Genomic DNA, 16,452 nt, shown 5'->3' with positions numbered 1-16,452 from the left:
CGGACAGATTTTCCAAAACCTGGCAGTTTGTCCGGGTTTTGGAAAGCCCCGATGACCTTCAGCCAGATGACGTCACACACATCCGCGCATGCTCCAGGCCCTCCAGACGCGGTCGGAGTTTGTCGGGGATGGAGAGGAGGTTTGTGGGGGCAGGGCTGGGGGCGGAACTGGGAGGGGCCAGTGCAGAACCGTGCTGAGCTGAAGGTGAAAAAGGGTGGGGCCAAAGGTGGAATAGGGCGGGACCATGTGTCCAAAATATGGTAATCCTAGTATTTAGCAATCTTAGAGGTGCTTTATAGAGACAGCTGTACCACACTGTGTGTGTGTGGGGGGGGTAATTCATAGGAGGGGCTTAGTGTATCTGAATGTAAATCACTTTGAGCTACTACTGAAAAAAAGGCATTGGCAAAATCCAAAAATAAATACGTGTAAACCTGGTTTCACACACACCAGCTAGCTCTTCAGGTCAGGCACCCACAGTTCTTTGTTTGAGCTGTCTTATGCATATGAAAAGAAATTGTTTTCTCGATCCTCTACAAACTTGACACGAAACAAATCACCTTGGTCATTCTTAGATTTATATGTTCGTTCTGCTCTATAGACACTTCTGCCTCTCTCTCTCTCTCTCTATCTCTCTCTATTTCTCTTTCTCTCTCTCTTCCTTTATCTTTCTCTCTCTTTCTCTTATCCCTCCTGTTTCTCTGTCTTTTTCTGTTCCTTTTCTAAGCAGTTCCAGATACTCTGGATCCTTTTCATTAATCTAGTTTTATTCAAACGATTGTAGATACGAATATTTGATACATGATTTTTATTATGATTCTATGTGTTTGAGCTGCTTTCTGTTTATAATTCTTATAATATTCAATAAAATTATTGAACTAAAAAAAAAAAAGATTAGTGTATCGCAGTGAGAGGCACGTCCTGTAGGAAGTCAGCCAACGCAGATGACTCTCTTCGTGGTCAGCGTCTCCTCTCCTCTCCTCACCTCTCAGATCCCTCCACCGAAGCGGGTCGCAGCCAGATGGGCCTCCGCGTACTTCCGGGTGCCTTCCGGCCAGGGCACTGGATTCAGTGTGCCGCCGACCAGAAAGTTTACGAGACATTGCATTAGAGCAAAAGAAAGTTTTCCCTGGGGCTCAATCGCTCCTGGCAGTTCTTTACTTAGCTGAACAAATCCAAGCTGAGGCTGATGGAAAACTTGATGCTTGATGTTTCTTGATCTTTAGTTGTAGTTCCAACTTTCCAACTATTTACAGAAAAAGCTTCTCGATTCCAGGCTTGTTCACAGTCCAGGTACACAGTCACTTTAGCTTCCCCTCTCCACACACTCAATTCCTTTTGTACTTATGGAGAGCCGTTCCGGATCCCACGCTCGTGCCTCAGTCCGGGACCATGCTATCTTCCCAACAAGCTCAAAAAAAATCTGCCGAGGCTCTGCCGTAAGTGGAGTCACTCACTCCTTCTTTAACCCACGGAGATGGGTATCCACACTGGCTGTCCCTGTCCCCTCCTGGACTGCTGTCAACCCTTAGGTGCAGGATGCCTCTCTATTAACTCTTCATGAGCCACCCCAAGTCTCACCCTCTTTCCTCAGCCTGGAGCCACCTTTTCCTCCCTGTCAAGTTGAAACAATTTTCTGCTTGCTGCGCTAGCAATCCCACTCAGGCTCTCACTCCAAAGGCTGACTGCACTCCCGGGAGTCTCCCTTGGTATTTGGGGCTCTGGCAAGAGATCAGAATAACCAAAAGCCCTGTTCTTTCTTAGCACACACCTTTTATACACTACTCTCTCCGCATTCTCAGGTCAGGGTCCTCACACTAATCTCTTCTGTACATACACATTCTCCTTGACTCCCCAAACAATCTCCTACCTTAGCGGAGGCATTCTACAGGGGGGGGGGGGTTTCACATAAATTGTACAATGTTTTATAAGCAGTGGCGTAGTGAGGGTGAGTGGGCACCCCTCCTCTGTCCTCTTCTCTGCTCCCTCCCGATTCCCCCTGTTGCGTTAATGACCCCCTTCCCATCCCCCCCTACCTCTTCAATTATCCCATCGAGAGCAACAGCACAAACTTGCTATCTGCTTCGGGTTGGCTATCCCTCTGATGTCACTTCCATGGCGAGAGGCCTGGAAATGATGTCAGAGAGAGGCGACACTGACGTGAGCAGCAAGTTCATAATGCTGCTTGCGCAGGAAAAATTAAAGAGGTATGAAGGAAGGGAAAGGGTGGAGGAAGACAGGTGCCTGCGCCCTTTACAAGGACTGCGCCTGAGGTGGACCTGCCCCCCCCCCCCCATACACATACACACTCTTACTACGCCAGTGCTTTGTGAGCTGATTTTTTACTATGCTTTATAATAGTTTGATAAAGTTGGATTGAAGCTACCGGTCTGTAATTTTTGACATTGTTCATTTCTCCATCTAGATGACAACACCAACAAGGACACATCTGATTTCAAAGACTTCCTCGTCTCCTTAGGCTTCACTGCTCCACCGTCCACCCCTACCCATGAAAAGGGACACTCCATTGACATCATCAGCTTTCTCGACCTGACTGAGCACAAAACTTCCACTGATGGGGCCCGTTGGGAACATGTCCTCTGGTCCGATCACCTCCTAGGTTCCTTCTGCCTCCCTGTCTTCATGTCTGACCTTGGTACCCCAACCCGAGCCACACACTCCATCACCTACCGTAAAAAAATCAAAAGTGAATTATTCTGGTCCCAGTTTCTTAACAAACTCCCTCCTCTTCCCAATCACACGGACCCAGACTCAATCTGGCACAACTGGGTGACCCTTTCTGAAACCACATACCGTGCTCTTGCCCCCCCTAGCCACTAAACCCATCTCCTACTCTCATAAGGCTCCCTGGTATCTCCCCTACCACAGGGAATTAAAACAGAAATGTCGAGCCCTGGAGCGAAAATGGAAAAAATCGAAATCCCCCTCAGACAGGCTATCCTGGAGAGAAAACATCAAATTCTACAACTCCGTACTAAAAAAAGCTAGGAAGAATTTCTATGGGGACAAAATCTCCAGGTCAAAAAATCAAATCAGTACACTGTTCCACATCTGGCGAAACCTAACTTCTAAAAACGAATCCTCCCCCACCCCCTCCTCCCTTCTCCAAATGACCTAGCCAAATTCTTCAACGATAAGATCACTACCATAAAGAGCTCGTTCCTCCCAGCTATCTCTTACAACTCTCTTCCTACGAAGGACTCCGACCCTATCCCTGCTGACAGATCATGGACTACTTTCGAACTCGTATCCAAGCCCCAGATCTCCAAACTTTGCCTCAAACTCAAATCCTGCAAGTGCATCCTAGATCCTTTCCCATCCTACCTCTACGAAAACATCCCTGCGCAGGCCATCTCTTCCCTTACTAACCTTATAAATAAAGTTTTACTATCGGGCCTGTTCTCCACAGAAATGGGGCACATTGCCTTATCCCCTCTTCTGAAAAAAGCCGATCTAGACCCCTCCTTACCATCGAACTACCGCCCCATAGCTAACATCCCTCTTTTAACAAAACTTCTAGAGACCATAGTCGCTACTCAGCTCTCCTCTTACCTAGAGAGATTCTCCATTCTCCAACACTTCCAATACGGATTTAGACCCAATTTCAGCACCGAGTCCCTCCTAGTTTCCTTAATTTCAAAGGTGCAACAACTACACGCTCGAAACAAATTTGCCGTTCTTCTACAGTTCGATCTCTCCGCGGCTTTTGACGTAGTGCAACATGACATACTAATCTACCAACTTTCTGAGATAGGAATAGATTCCTTTGTCCTAAAATGGTTCTCTAACTTCCTTCGCGCTCGCTCCTACACTGTCAACGCAAATGGCTCCAATTCTGCTTCGTGGACACCTTCCTGTGGTGTCCCACAGGGTTCTCCCCTATCTCCTATTCTCTTCAACATTTATATGACTTCCCAGAAGCTCCTCAAACTATCCCCCCTTGAAACACTATACACATATGCAGACAATATCCTTATCCTCCTCGAAACAGATCAGAACCTTACAAACCTCCAAGAGAACATCACTTCATGCATAATGAGACTTCATGCCTGGTCCCTCTCTGTACAGATGAAATTAAATGAATCAAAAACAAAATTACTCTGGCTCGGCCCAAAATTAGTTTGGAAGAGGTTTGTATATTAATACTGTTCAAGTACTTAAATATCTGTATCACCAATCTCTCTCTTTCTCTTTTTATCTTGTGTATACATATTCAAGTCCTCCAGTCTCTTCTCGTACACCTTATGACACAAATCCTGTACCATTTTCGTTTTATTCCTCTAACTAAACTTAAGTTTATATACTGCAACCTCTCCAATTAGAGCTCGACACAGTTTACAAGAGCTTAATATAGGAAGGAATAACATACCGTAATGGGTTTGGAGGTTGAGTACAGAGGGGAGGAGAGCATTACATTTTTGTGAAAAGCCCGGTTCCTCTAAATTGCCTCAAGTCTTATGTCCTTGAAGAAATATGGCCTCCAAAATTGGACCTAGTTCTCCAAGTGGTGTCTCACAATGACCTATACAGGGGCATCAACACCTCTACTTTTTTTCTTCTTCTGCTGGTTATGCCTCTCTCTATGCAACCTAGCATCATTCAGACAACAGCCTTTTCACAGATTATTAATATCTCCTCTCTTCTATGACGGTTTGGGAAATCTTTTGAGAAATACTGTTTATTTATACAGGCAATTCCCAGGCCATTTAGGAGGGGAGGAGGTTGTGGTAAGAGCGGATAGCGTAGCTGGTTTTAAGAAAGGCTTGGACAATTTCCTGGAGGAAAAGTCCATAGTTTGTTATTGAGAAAGACATGGAGCAAGCCACTGCTTGCCCTGGATCGGTAGGATGGAATGTTGCTACTCTTTAGGATTCTAGAATCTTGTTACTCTCTGGGATTCCGGAATCTTGCTATTCTATGAGATTCTATATGGAATGTTGCTACTCCTTGGGCTTTGGCCAGATACTAGGGAATGTTGCTACTCCTAGGGTTTTGGCCACCATGCGAATGGGCTCCTGGGCTTGATGGACCACTGGTCTGACTCAGTAAGACTATTTTTAAGTTCTTAACTATAGGTTCTAGTTTTCACTAACTTGTTTAACTGAAACTGGTATGCAGGGTCCTAGAAAGAAAATGGAATAAACAGCAAACTGAAGAAGGTAAAATCTCATGGAGTAAAAAAAATCAACTATGGCAAAACCCAAATAAAATTAGCCAAATGTAAATATTATTCCGAACAAATTTGAAAAGGAAAATCAGATTTGAAAATATTATTCCAAATAACACACTTCCTAGCTAAACCAACTAAATGAACAACCAAATCAACAAATATCCCAGCAGCAGCTGAACTGGCAACCCTTTGCAAAGCAAAAGTAGACTACATCAGAACTGAAACTATCAAAAGATACGCAGTGAAATAGAGGTACTAGGTATGGCACAAAATCAACAAAGAGAGAAGCCCCTTCACAAACAAAATGCCCAATCACAGAAACAGAGTTAATTAGATCAAAACATTCAAGATAATGAAAGGAATAGACTTAGTAGATAGAGACAGATTGTTCACCCTCTCCAAGGTAGAGAGAACGAGAGGGCACTCTCTAAAGTTAAAAGGGGAAAGATTCCGTGCAAACGTAAGGAAGTTCTTCTTCACCCAGAGAGTGGTGGAGAACCGGAATGCTCTTCCGGAGTCTGTCATAGGGGAAAACACCCTCCAGGGATTCAAGACAAAGTTAGACAAGTTCCTGCTGAACCAGAACGTATGCAGGTAAGGCTAGTCTCAGTTAGGGCACTAGTCTTTCAGCTAAGGGCTGCCGTGTGAACGGATTGCTGGGCACGATGGACCACTGGCCTGACCCAGCAGCAGCAATTCTTATGTTCTAGATTACTACTCAAGAACACCAAATCTCAATGCTTGTTAGATGTCCAATTTTCCTACAAAATTTCCATTGGAAATATTACTACTATCTGTTAGACTAGTTGAACAACTCCCTAGAAAAAGGAATATTCCCCAAATATCTAGGAAAAATCATTCTAACACCCATCCCAAACTAAACTAAACTAAACCTTAAGTTTATATACCGCATCATCTCCACGGGAGTGGAGCTCGACACGGTTTACAAAGCTAAAAATATAGGCAGAGAGAGGGGAAAGATTTACAAGGGGATATATAAAGAGGGGATGAAACAGAGGAAGAGATGTTATATGTAAGAGAAAAGCCAGGTTTTCAGTTGTTTTCGGAATAGTTGGAGGGAGCTCAGGTTCCGCAGCGGGACAGTGAGATCGTTCCAAAGGCCCGTGATTTTGGAGAGGAGGGATCTTCCCAGTTTGCCTGCGTGGAGGATGGCGTGTAGAGAGGGGAAGGATAGTTTATGTCTGTGGGCTGATCTGGTGGTGGCAGGCGTCAGGGCGAGGAAGGATAGGGGGATTAGGGGCGGAAGGATGCCGTGAATGATCTTGAACGCCAGGCAGGAGCATTTGAAATGAATTCTGGAAAGTACAGGGAGCCAGTGAAGATTGGTAAGTAGTGGGGAGACGTGATCAAATTTGCGTTTAGCAAAAATCAGTTTGGCTGCAGTATTCTGTATAAGCTGGAGTCTGCGAAGACTTTTTTTTGTTAGGCATAAATAAATGGCATTACAGTAATCGAGTTTGGATAGGATAATGGATTGTACAAGGACGGCGAAATGTTTTTGGTGAAAATAGGATCTAATTCTCTTCAGCATATGGAGGCTGAAAAAACATGATTTTGCCAGGAAATTCAGGTGATCGCTGAAGGAAAGGGAGGAATCGATAGTGATGCCAAGGACCTTGCTTGAGAAATCAAGGTGCAGAGCAGGGCCTGTGGGTAGTGTGAAGAGGGTGGGCAGGTGAACTAATTTTGGGCCGAGCCAGAGTAATTTTGTTTTTGATTCATTTAATTTCATCTGTACAGAGAGGGACCAGGCATGAAGTCTCATTATGCATGAAGTGATGTTCTCTTGGAGGTTTGTAAGGTTCTGATCTGTTTCGAGGAGGATAAGGATATCGTTTGCATATGTGTATAGTGTTTCAAGTGTATAGTGTAGGGGCTGTAGAACTATAATACATGAATAGGGATTGCAGAGAAGTAGACTTAAGGAGTAATATCAGGAAATACATTTTTATAAAGAGGGTAGTAGATATTTGGAAGAAGGGACAAAAACAATGAGCAAATTTAAAAATGCATGGGATCGACACAGGGGATGTCTAAATAGAAAGAGGATGGAAATACAACTTGCTGTTGAGGTGTTATCTTGGGAAAGAGTAGTGGCAACTGAGGCCGATGTTGAACAGACTTCCATGGTCTATTTCCCACGAATTGCATAAGAATGAAAGAAGATTTGGCAGCTCCGGCATTGGATGAACTGAGGCTGATACCAGACAGACATCTATGGTCCATGTCCCACAAATGGCAAAATACCGAAAGAAGATTAGTCAAATCCAGCATGGGGGAACCAAGGCCAAGGCCGGACAGACTTCTATGGTCGGTGTCCTGCAAAGATAGTTGAAGCTTTGGCAACTCCAGTGTTGGAGATCAATTTTTTTTCTCATATGTTGTGAGTGAGGGCTCCTGCTGTTTAAATTGCTTGTCCAGGGTTAACCGGCCATATTCAGTGACACCTATGTGGACTATGCCACTGAGCATACTGAAACCAAAACTGGCTGTTTTGTGGATGGTCTGTGGGTGGAGTTGGCACTTATGTGATTAAGTGCCAATATTTAGTATTAAACCTCAAAAGATAATCAGATAAACAGGACCACAGAAAACACAGTGCACTCAACCACATAAGTTTTAATTAGGTTTGAATGCCTAAATAAGCAGTGCTGGTGTCTGAACATGGCCCAGCAATGAGTATTCAGGGATAAAGCTGAGGGCAGCCACAAAATTACAGACCCTGCTTGTTAAATATTTATCCCATAACCCAGTGGTTCCCAAACCTGGTCCTGAAGACACCTCTGTCAATGAGGCTTTCAGGATATCTACAATGAATCTACATGAGAGAAATTTGCATGCATTTCTCTCATGCATATTCCCTCTGGATAGCCTGAAAACCTGACTGGTTGGGGCACCTCCAGGACTAGGTTTGGGGACCCCTGCCATAGTAACCTGTAAACCAAAAGCAAGAAGATTGATTTCAAAGAGCCGCAGGTTAGGTGATGACCTGCATTATGAATATGGTGGAGAATATTGTTTCCTTGGCCCTTGAGTTGCTTTTGGTGCAGTCTATAGTCAGATGAGCATCAGGTAGATTTCTGTACAACAAAGACAATAGTGAAGGTGGGACTGGGAAGTAGGGTTGAGATTAAACAGGTTTAATTGCTCTGCAGGCAGCTTGGCTCTTTGATAAGCTTGAGTACTGCTGAAGACTCAAAGACATGACAACTGGGTCCCAGAAGACCCTTTACTTTGTCACAAAATGTGCCTGTCTGAACCATGCCATATGGTTTGCCGGTGTGACGGCGCTTTGCCAACGTGTAGAAATGAGAAAGGGAAACAAAGAAACAGTTCATATGCCTGAAATTCTGCAAAGTCTGAGGCGTTACCCTTATTTAACATAAAACGTGATGAAAGAATTGTACCAGTAAAATGCCTCAATATTTATGCTGTTATCTTGTTATTGGGATTATCCGTAAGCAGCTGAATTTATTTATTTATAAGGATTTATTTACCACCATTTTGAAGGAATTCACTCAAGGTGGTTTACAAGAACAAGTAAAAAATAAGAACTAGACAATTAAAGCAGTAAAAATATTCAAATCGAAATCAAAGATGGCATAGTATGCTACACTGCAATGTCGACAGTAAAACATATTAATAGACAGCATAGGGTGTAAGCAAAGATGGAGCATATAGATAAGATAGAGTAACTGGATAAGAAAATAAGGGGACTAATGTATAGAAAGTTGTATATGAGGTCAGAATAGTGCTTGAAAATGATCTCAGCTAGGATATGAGTGGATAAACTTACATTTCCTTCCCTTAGGGGTAAAAACAGATTTTTCAAGAGAGTCAGTCTTTCTTTCGTCTTCAAGCTGAGTTCTGGAATGAGTTACCGCTTACACTGAGAAGTTTAGGCCCCTTCGTCGTATTTCGAGAAGCTCTGAAAACTTTTTTGTTTTCTAAACATTTTGGAAATTAGTCATTTCAGCTACATTCTTCTTAAGTTTAAGTATTATGTTTACCTTATTGTGAACCGAATCGAGTGCCTTCTGGTTGAAGACCTGGTCTATAAAACTAAGTTTTAGTTTAGTTTAGTGTAGCCGGTGTCATTGTGTGTATATGTGACCAGCAAATTAGTATGTATGGGAATGTTACGCATCTTGAGCTACCATGAAAAGGCAACAGACAGACACACAAAAAGTAAAGAAAATAAATTAGGTTAGATATAGAACATGCCATTTACAATATAATGCAGGGAAAGAAGTAATACATAGAACAGATAAAGTACATCAAGTTGAATATAAGGAACTTGATTGAAAAAATGAAGCAGAATGATATCTCAGCTGTATCAGCTAAGAAGCAGGAAGCCAAAGTTCAAAATCTGAGTGCTAGAGACAAACATAGTATGGAAAGTATACATGAAAACTTCACAAGCTTTGCTTTGGCCAACAAATGACAATAATAAATATGATTTGATAAAAAGCAGCATGATGCTTCAGGAATGCTTACATTGTTTATTGGAAGCTTCTATATTCTCATTCCCAACTCCCAAGAGATGCCACTACAAAAAATTCCTTGATAGAACACTATCCTTCCAAGCAGGCATCTGGAACAACACCCTAAGCGACCTCCTCTTGGATTCCCCAACGTACCAAGCTCTCAGAGGAGCACTGAAAACCCATTTATTCGACAAGTTTGTCTGATCCTCCAAGCCCCTGACCCTTTATAAAAGCTCCTCCGTCCCTCTCTTCCCCTTTTCTCCCTTCTGCATCCACCTCCCCCTCTCTTTCCATCTACCCCCTTTCTTATATTGATACCTGTTCCCATAGTCCCACTTTGTAACTATCTACTACTGTCAAGAACCAAAAAGGTCCATTATCCACTTTGTACTTTTCCGCTACTGAACTGAAAAGGTATGATGAAACATAGAAACATAGAAATAGACGGCAGATAAGGGCCACGGCCCATCAAGTCTGCCCACTCCAGTGATCCTCGCTATCTATCTTTGTGGATAGATCCCACATGTCTATCCCATCTGGCCTTAAAATCCGCCACACTGGTGGCCTCAATAACCCGAAGTGGAAGACTATTCCAGCGATCAACCACCCTTTCAGTGAAGAAGAACTTCCTAGTGTCACTGTGCAGTTTCCCGCCCCTGATTTTCCACGAATGCCCCCTTGTTGCCGCGGGACCCTTGAAGAAGAAGATGTTTTCTTCCACCTTGATGCGGCCCGTGAGATATTTGAATGTCTCGATCATATCTCCCCTCTGGGATATAAATAAAGCTGTATTATTATTATTATTATTACTATTGACCGGGGAGTCCATTCTGAGTGGTTTGCATGAGCTTCAGTAGTGGTGTTACAATACATGAGCTAAATATATTTGAACCCAATCCAACCTTACCTATCTATACCATCTATATACATATACAGTCAAACCTCAGTTTGTGAGTAACGCGGTTTGTGAGTGTTTTGCAAGACATGCAAAACATTCTCGCAAATCTTGTCTTGCAAACCGAGCGTTGACTCAATTTACGAGCACCCCCCCCTGAGAACCGGCATTGCTCCCCCCCCCCCCGCTCGCGAACTGTCCCCCCACGTGAACCGGCACCCCCCCCCGCCCGAATAGCATTCAGCCTTACCCCCCCCATCTGGCACCGGCACACAGCCCACAGGACGTGCCGGTGCCTCTTGCCTGGGCCTTGAGCATCTGCGCATGCTCAAGGCCTTCTGGTTCTCGCTCTCTCCGAGATTCTCAGAGATCTCCAAGTCAACCAATGAATACTGGCACTAACTAGCTATGTGATGCGACCTAGTTGGCGACCGAGGTAGCTACTGATTGCGAATATTCAGTGGCTATCTCCTGCTGAATATTTGTGGTTTGCTGGCTTAGCGCTCTTCTCAATGGAAAATCAGGGCCTAAGTGTATAAACTCCAGAGCAGCTAATGATTTACCTTCAACACATAACCCTCTCCCTCTGCTCATGACCCTAGTCAGAAGCTTAATCGTACTCTGCTAACTGTGATTCCTGCCCTGGATCTTGTTTGTCTGTCTTGATTGTTTAGATCAGTGGTTCCCAAACCTGTCCTGGGGGACCCCCAGCCAGTCATGGGAGAGATTTGCATGAGTTGCATGAGAGAGATTTGCAAATAATGGAAGTGACAGGTATGCAAATCTCTCTCATGCATATTCATTAGGGATATCTGGAAAACCTGACTGGCTGGGGGTCCCCCAGGACAGGTTTGGGAACCACTGGTTTAGATTGTAAGCTCTTTTGAGCAGTGACTGTCTCCTTTGTGACCATGTACAGCACTATAGACGTCTGGTAGCGCTTTAGAAATAATTAATAGTAATTTAACCAGCCAGGAGGTGTTCCTAGCCAGTTAAATACTGCTGAAAATTGGGCTGGGTGTATTGCTTACACAAACTTTGTGAAGCCATGACACACTAAACTGATGGCCGCGGCTCGAGGTCATCCGGAAGAGCGTGGACATCACGTGCATATATGACATCATCAGATCAACGTCTGAGCATGCATGAAAGCCCTCCAGACGGGTCCCTGAGCCGACAGTGGGGGGTGTTGGAAGGGAAGAGGCACCGGAGAGGCGCTGGCACCGGCGCCTCTCCTCCCTGGCATCTCGCGGCACACCTAGAATCATGGGCAGCACACACTTTGCGATACACTGCCTTACAATCTGCGTTTACAAATGGAATAATTCAGAGCTTACCTGCAGCTGGTCTTCCAGTGCAGCCGTGGCTCTGTCTCCACTGCTTTCATCCACCACGACCACCATATGAGTGAGCGAATTCACACGGACCTGCTCTTGCTCCAGGTCGTCCTGCAATACCTGGGAGGAAAAAAAAAAAAAAAAGTACTTTGAGACTCAAAGGAAGCGAATCAAATGCAAGCCAAGAGCTTCTGTGCTCCGAGTTCAGAAACTGAGCTGGTGACAAACGGCATCTTAGATATTGTGGTTTCAAAACCGAAGAACTCCAGAGGCCTCCAAGAGCTCCTCGGAAGCTTCAGGCATGCCAATAAGTTCTGAACAGTGACACGACTTATAAAAAATGAGCCTACAGTAAAAACATCAGAAAGTTTTTTTCTTGCTTCCACTTTCAGTGCTGTCCTAAATGCCGTTTTACAACTGAGATATCCTTTGTGGAAAAGTTTGTTGGATATAAGGTTGTTCACCCTCTCCAAGGTAGGGAGAACGAGAGGGCACTCACCAAAGTTAAAAGGGGATAGATTCCGTACAAACGTAAGGGAGTTCTTCTTCACCCAACTGGAACGCTCTTCCGGAGGCCGTTATAGGGGAAAACACCCTCCAGGGATTGAAGACAAAGTTAGACAAGTTCCTGCTGAACCAGAACGTACGCAGGTAGGGCTTCTGGTCTTTGACCTAAGGGCCGCCGCGGGAGCGGACTGCTGGGCACGATAGACCCCTGGTCTAACCCAGAAGCAGCAATTCTTATGTTCTTAAGGGAGATTTCTTGTTTTAGACTATATCCAAAGGGACAAAGAGTGCCCAGAATGGCCACCACTGACACCACTGACAAAACCTTCACAGGAAAGCTTCTTCAGTTTAGAAGGTAGTAGCAACATCTGAATTGCTTCATCATGTATTGGCATCACTTGCTGTTTGTCCCTTCAGTCTTATACAACTTGAGTAGAATACAACTCCTTGAGAAGGTGGACAGAATCTAATCTATAAATTATATGAGAAAGTGTATATCAAGCCTAAATGCATACTCCTAATACTGAGGCAAAACACAGTCATGTTGAGTTTTTCTATAAAAATTCTTTGGCACGTCATATTGCTCCATTTCAAGATATAATAAGGGTGTTCCATGCACTGCCAAGGCCATATGGTTTAACATTCTCAACACATTCAATGTCGTCTACCAAACTGGATTGCTATCACACTGGACACTAGATTACTAGAGAGAGGGGTGAGATGGGGAGAGAGGGGTGAGATGAAAACAGTATCTGAATTCAAGAAAGCCTGGATGAGCCTACGGTCTTATTTTTCTCTGTTATTCACTGGTAACACTATATAATGCAAAGTCGTGACAGTGACGTACCTTGTGCTCTTCGACTTGGCGCTTTATGTCTTCTAGATCAGGACCGAGAGGGTCTGTCGCCATCCTATTTATCCGTTCCTCGGTCTTTGACAGCCAGTCACTTAACTGCTTTAACTGTTGATTCTGAAGATCCATCAGGGCTTTGTGTAAGCTGAAAACGAGAAACACTGCTGGGTAATTACTGCATTTCTTGCTTTTCCATTAAAGACGTGGCACTTTTATGTTTCCTGATGTTCTTTGATTGTCATTCGAGTCGCTTCTCTAAACTCAGACCTACGTTTAACCCCCCCCCCCCCCCCCTGTGCACCTTAAGGAGGTAAGATGTGCCCTTGGGAAGTCAGCATGAACCAGTGCAGCGAGCCAAATTGAGTTGAGACATTTGAACCTTGACCCAAACGGGACAAAGTCCTGCTAGAAAATCCGGACCATATGGAGAGTTGCAATAACAGAGGGCCCAAGTGGCAATCAGCATTTTGCTGGCTGGCATTAAACCCAGAAAATCAACATTGGGAGATGGCCAGGGACCGACACTGAATTTCTGGGTATATAAAGTCAGCTAACACATAGTCAGATAAGTGTGCTATTCATTATTTAACATGGCTACGGGTTATCACACAAAGATAGTACTGACTTTTAAGCAGTGCAATTTATTTGGTTAACCTGGCTGGTTAAGTTCTATATATCAGTACTTAACTGACCAAGAACTGACTCCCACTGACCTACTGCTCACACCAGCTTCATCCATCTCTCTGATGTCACTTCCTGTTTGAGGGGACCAGGAAGTGATGTCAAAGGGAAGGATGAGGCTAGTGCAAGCAATGGACAAGAAGAAACCCAACTGTTTGTGAATGCTTTTTTGAATCTGTTATTCAAACTGGATTTGAAAACTTTTTGGTGCTTATTGACCATATGTAAAGCAATGTTGTTTTGCAATAATTGAACTATGTATGTCTGTTAATATTTTTATGCCTGTTATTATGTAAACCGTATAGGTAATTTACGGTATATAAATTTTTAAATAAATAAGTGTTGTTTGTGGCTGGTGAAGATTTGTAGAAATACAAGATTGATGAAGGGGGGGGGGGAAGCACGGGAAAGGTGCATCTGGAGGAGGGTGCACACAGCACAGCCACGCCGGGGAGAGGGGGGGTGAACAGCAAGGAGCATGGGGTGGGGGGCACAAGCATCCCTTGCTTTGCTATTGCTGATAACCGGTTTTGAGCTTGATGCTAACTAATTATTTTCAGTGGCACTATTTTATAGACTAGAGACATTTATGCTGCTCTCCGCCATTTTTATCAGGTTTCAGGAAGTGCCACGCTCAAAGTTAGCCACAGGGAGGAGTCGATATTTAACTATCAGTGTTTTGCTGACCACCATCAGCATTATATAGTAACATAGTAAATGACGGCAGATAAAGACCTGAACGGTCCATCCAGTCAGCCCATTAGTTATACCCATTTAAACTACATGATTAAATTAACTTGTCTTATCCTGAATATTCAATGGTAGGCTCTGTTCAGGCTTTGGCATTGAATGTCCGGTTTTATGGAGCCAGCTAATACATAGTCAGTTAAATCCAATACCCAGGTTACCATATAAAGATAGCAGAGCCTTTTAAGTGGTCCCAAATTAGCCTTTTACCGGCCAAATGCTGACTCTGCCCCCAAAATAGTCAGTTTTCGCTTAGGCACTCAACGTTCGTTTGCAGTTGGCGATAACCAGTTAAGGGCAGCTGAAAATGAGCAGATAGCCCCAAACTGGCAATTTAATCAGCCAGGAGCTGTTAAAATCGCGACGAATGTCGACCCCATAGATTGCGAATAGAACTGGCTAGTCCTCCTCCCCGTGACTAGAAAGAAGCGATCGTAAAACGGTTTTGCTGAAAGACTGCTCGTCGGTGAACGAGAAGTAAGGGTGGCAGCTTTGAAAGACCTCCCAGGAAAGGGACTTGGGAGTTCTAATCAACAAGTCGATGAAGCCGTCCACACAATGTGCAGCGGCAGCAAAAAGGGCAAACAGAATGCTAGGAATGATAAAGAAGGGGATCACGAACAGATCAGAGAAGGTTATCATGCCGCTGTACCGGGCCATGGTACACCCTCACCTGGAGTACTGCGTCCAGCACTGGTCGCCGTACATGAAGAAGGACACGGTACTACTCGAAAGGGTCCAGAGAAGAGCGACTAAAATGGTTAAGGGGCTGGAGGAGCTGCCGTACAGCGAAAGATTAGAGAAACTGGGCCTCTTCTCCCTCAAACAGAGGAGATTGAGAGGGGACATGATCGAAACATTCAAGGTACTGAAGGGGATAGACTTAGTAGATAAAGACAGGTTGTTCACCCTCTCCAAGGTAGGGAGAACGAGAGGGCACTCTCTAAAATTGAAAGGGGATAGATTCCGTACAAACGTAAGGAAGTTCTTCTTCACCCAGAGAGTGGTAGAAAGCTATAACAGACGCTCTTCCGGAGTCTGTTATAGGACAGAACACTCTCCAAGGATTCAAGACAAAGTTAGACAAGTTTCTTTTGAACAAGAATGTGCGCTGGTAGGGCTAGTCTCAGTTAGGGTGCTGGTCTTAGACCAGAGGGCCGCCGCGTGAGCAGACTGGGCATGATGGACCACTGGTCTGACCCAGCAGCGGCAATTCTTATGTTCTTAAAACACTGAACTAGAATAAGGAATAATAAATATGACCATTAGAACTAATAGTTTGCTGGGCCGAGATGACAAACAACGATCTAATCAGAAACACAAGATAAAGAGGGTCATTTCACGGCAGCGCCTGCCTGTCCTTCGATTCATCCTTTCCTTTTATGGGTTCTTAGGTTTTTACAGCCTTCGAGATCAATCGACGTGTTACCAGGAAGCAGCGCTCTCCTGAAATGTCCCAGCCCAAATATGGAAGGTTGCATGAATACAGACCTGCTGTGATTATGTACAGATATTTGACTAGCAGTGCAGATATGCCTGGGTTTGTCCTCTTGTCCCCCCTGTGGGTCCCTAATAGACTCCACAAAGCTTTATCCATTTGCATATTATTCACTGGGGTTTCTTGTAAGAAGTTCACGAGGCTAACCCTGCTGTTCAAAAGAATCTGTCGCTTTTCATTTGAATGAAGAGGCAAATGCTCCAGCGCACCTCACCTTTTCACAGGTCACCGAAGT

General features: G+C 44.2%; 1 protein-coding gene across 12 annotated transcripts in view; it reads right to left on the bottom strand.

The window, feature by feature from the left end:
• DMD (dystrophin) overlaps positions 1-16,452 on the bottom strand; it is a 2,510,493-nt gene that overhangs the window by 1,444,328 nt on the left and 1,049,713 nt on the right. For all 12 annotated transcript variants that reach the window (XM_033949686.1, XM_033949693.1, XM_033949692.1 and 9 more), the window contains 2 exons: positions 13,286-13,436; positions 11,932-12,051 (listed from right to left, as the gene is read on the bottom strand). In XM_033949686.1, coding sequence (XP_033805577.1) covers positions 11,932-12,051; positions 13,286-13,436 — 271 coding nt within the window. The remainder of the gene's footprint in view (positions 1-11,931; positions 12,052-13,285; positions 13,437-16,452) is intronic.

Source organism: Geotrypetes seraphini, chromosome 6 (genome assembly GCF_902459505.1).
Source record: "Geotrypetes seraphini chromosome 6, aGeoSer1.1, whole genome shotgun sequence".
Classification (NCBI taxonomy): Eukaryota; Metazoa; Chordata; class Amphibia; order Gymnophiona; family Dermophiidae; genus Geotrypetes; species Geotrypetes seraphini.
The sequence above is the reverse complement of the archived record's forward strand: the minus strand, read 5'-3'. Positions and strand labels throughout refer to the sequence as shown.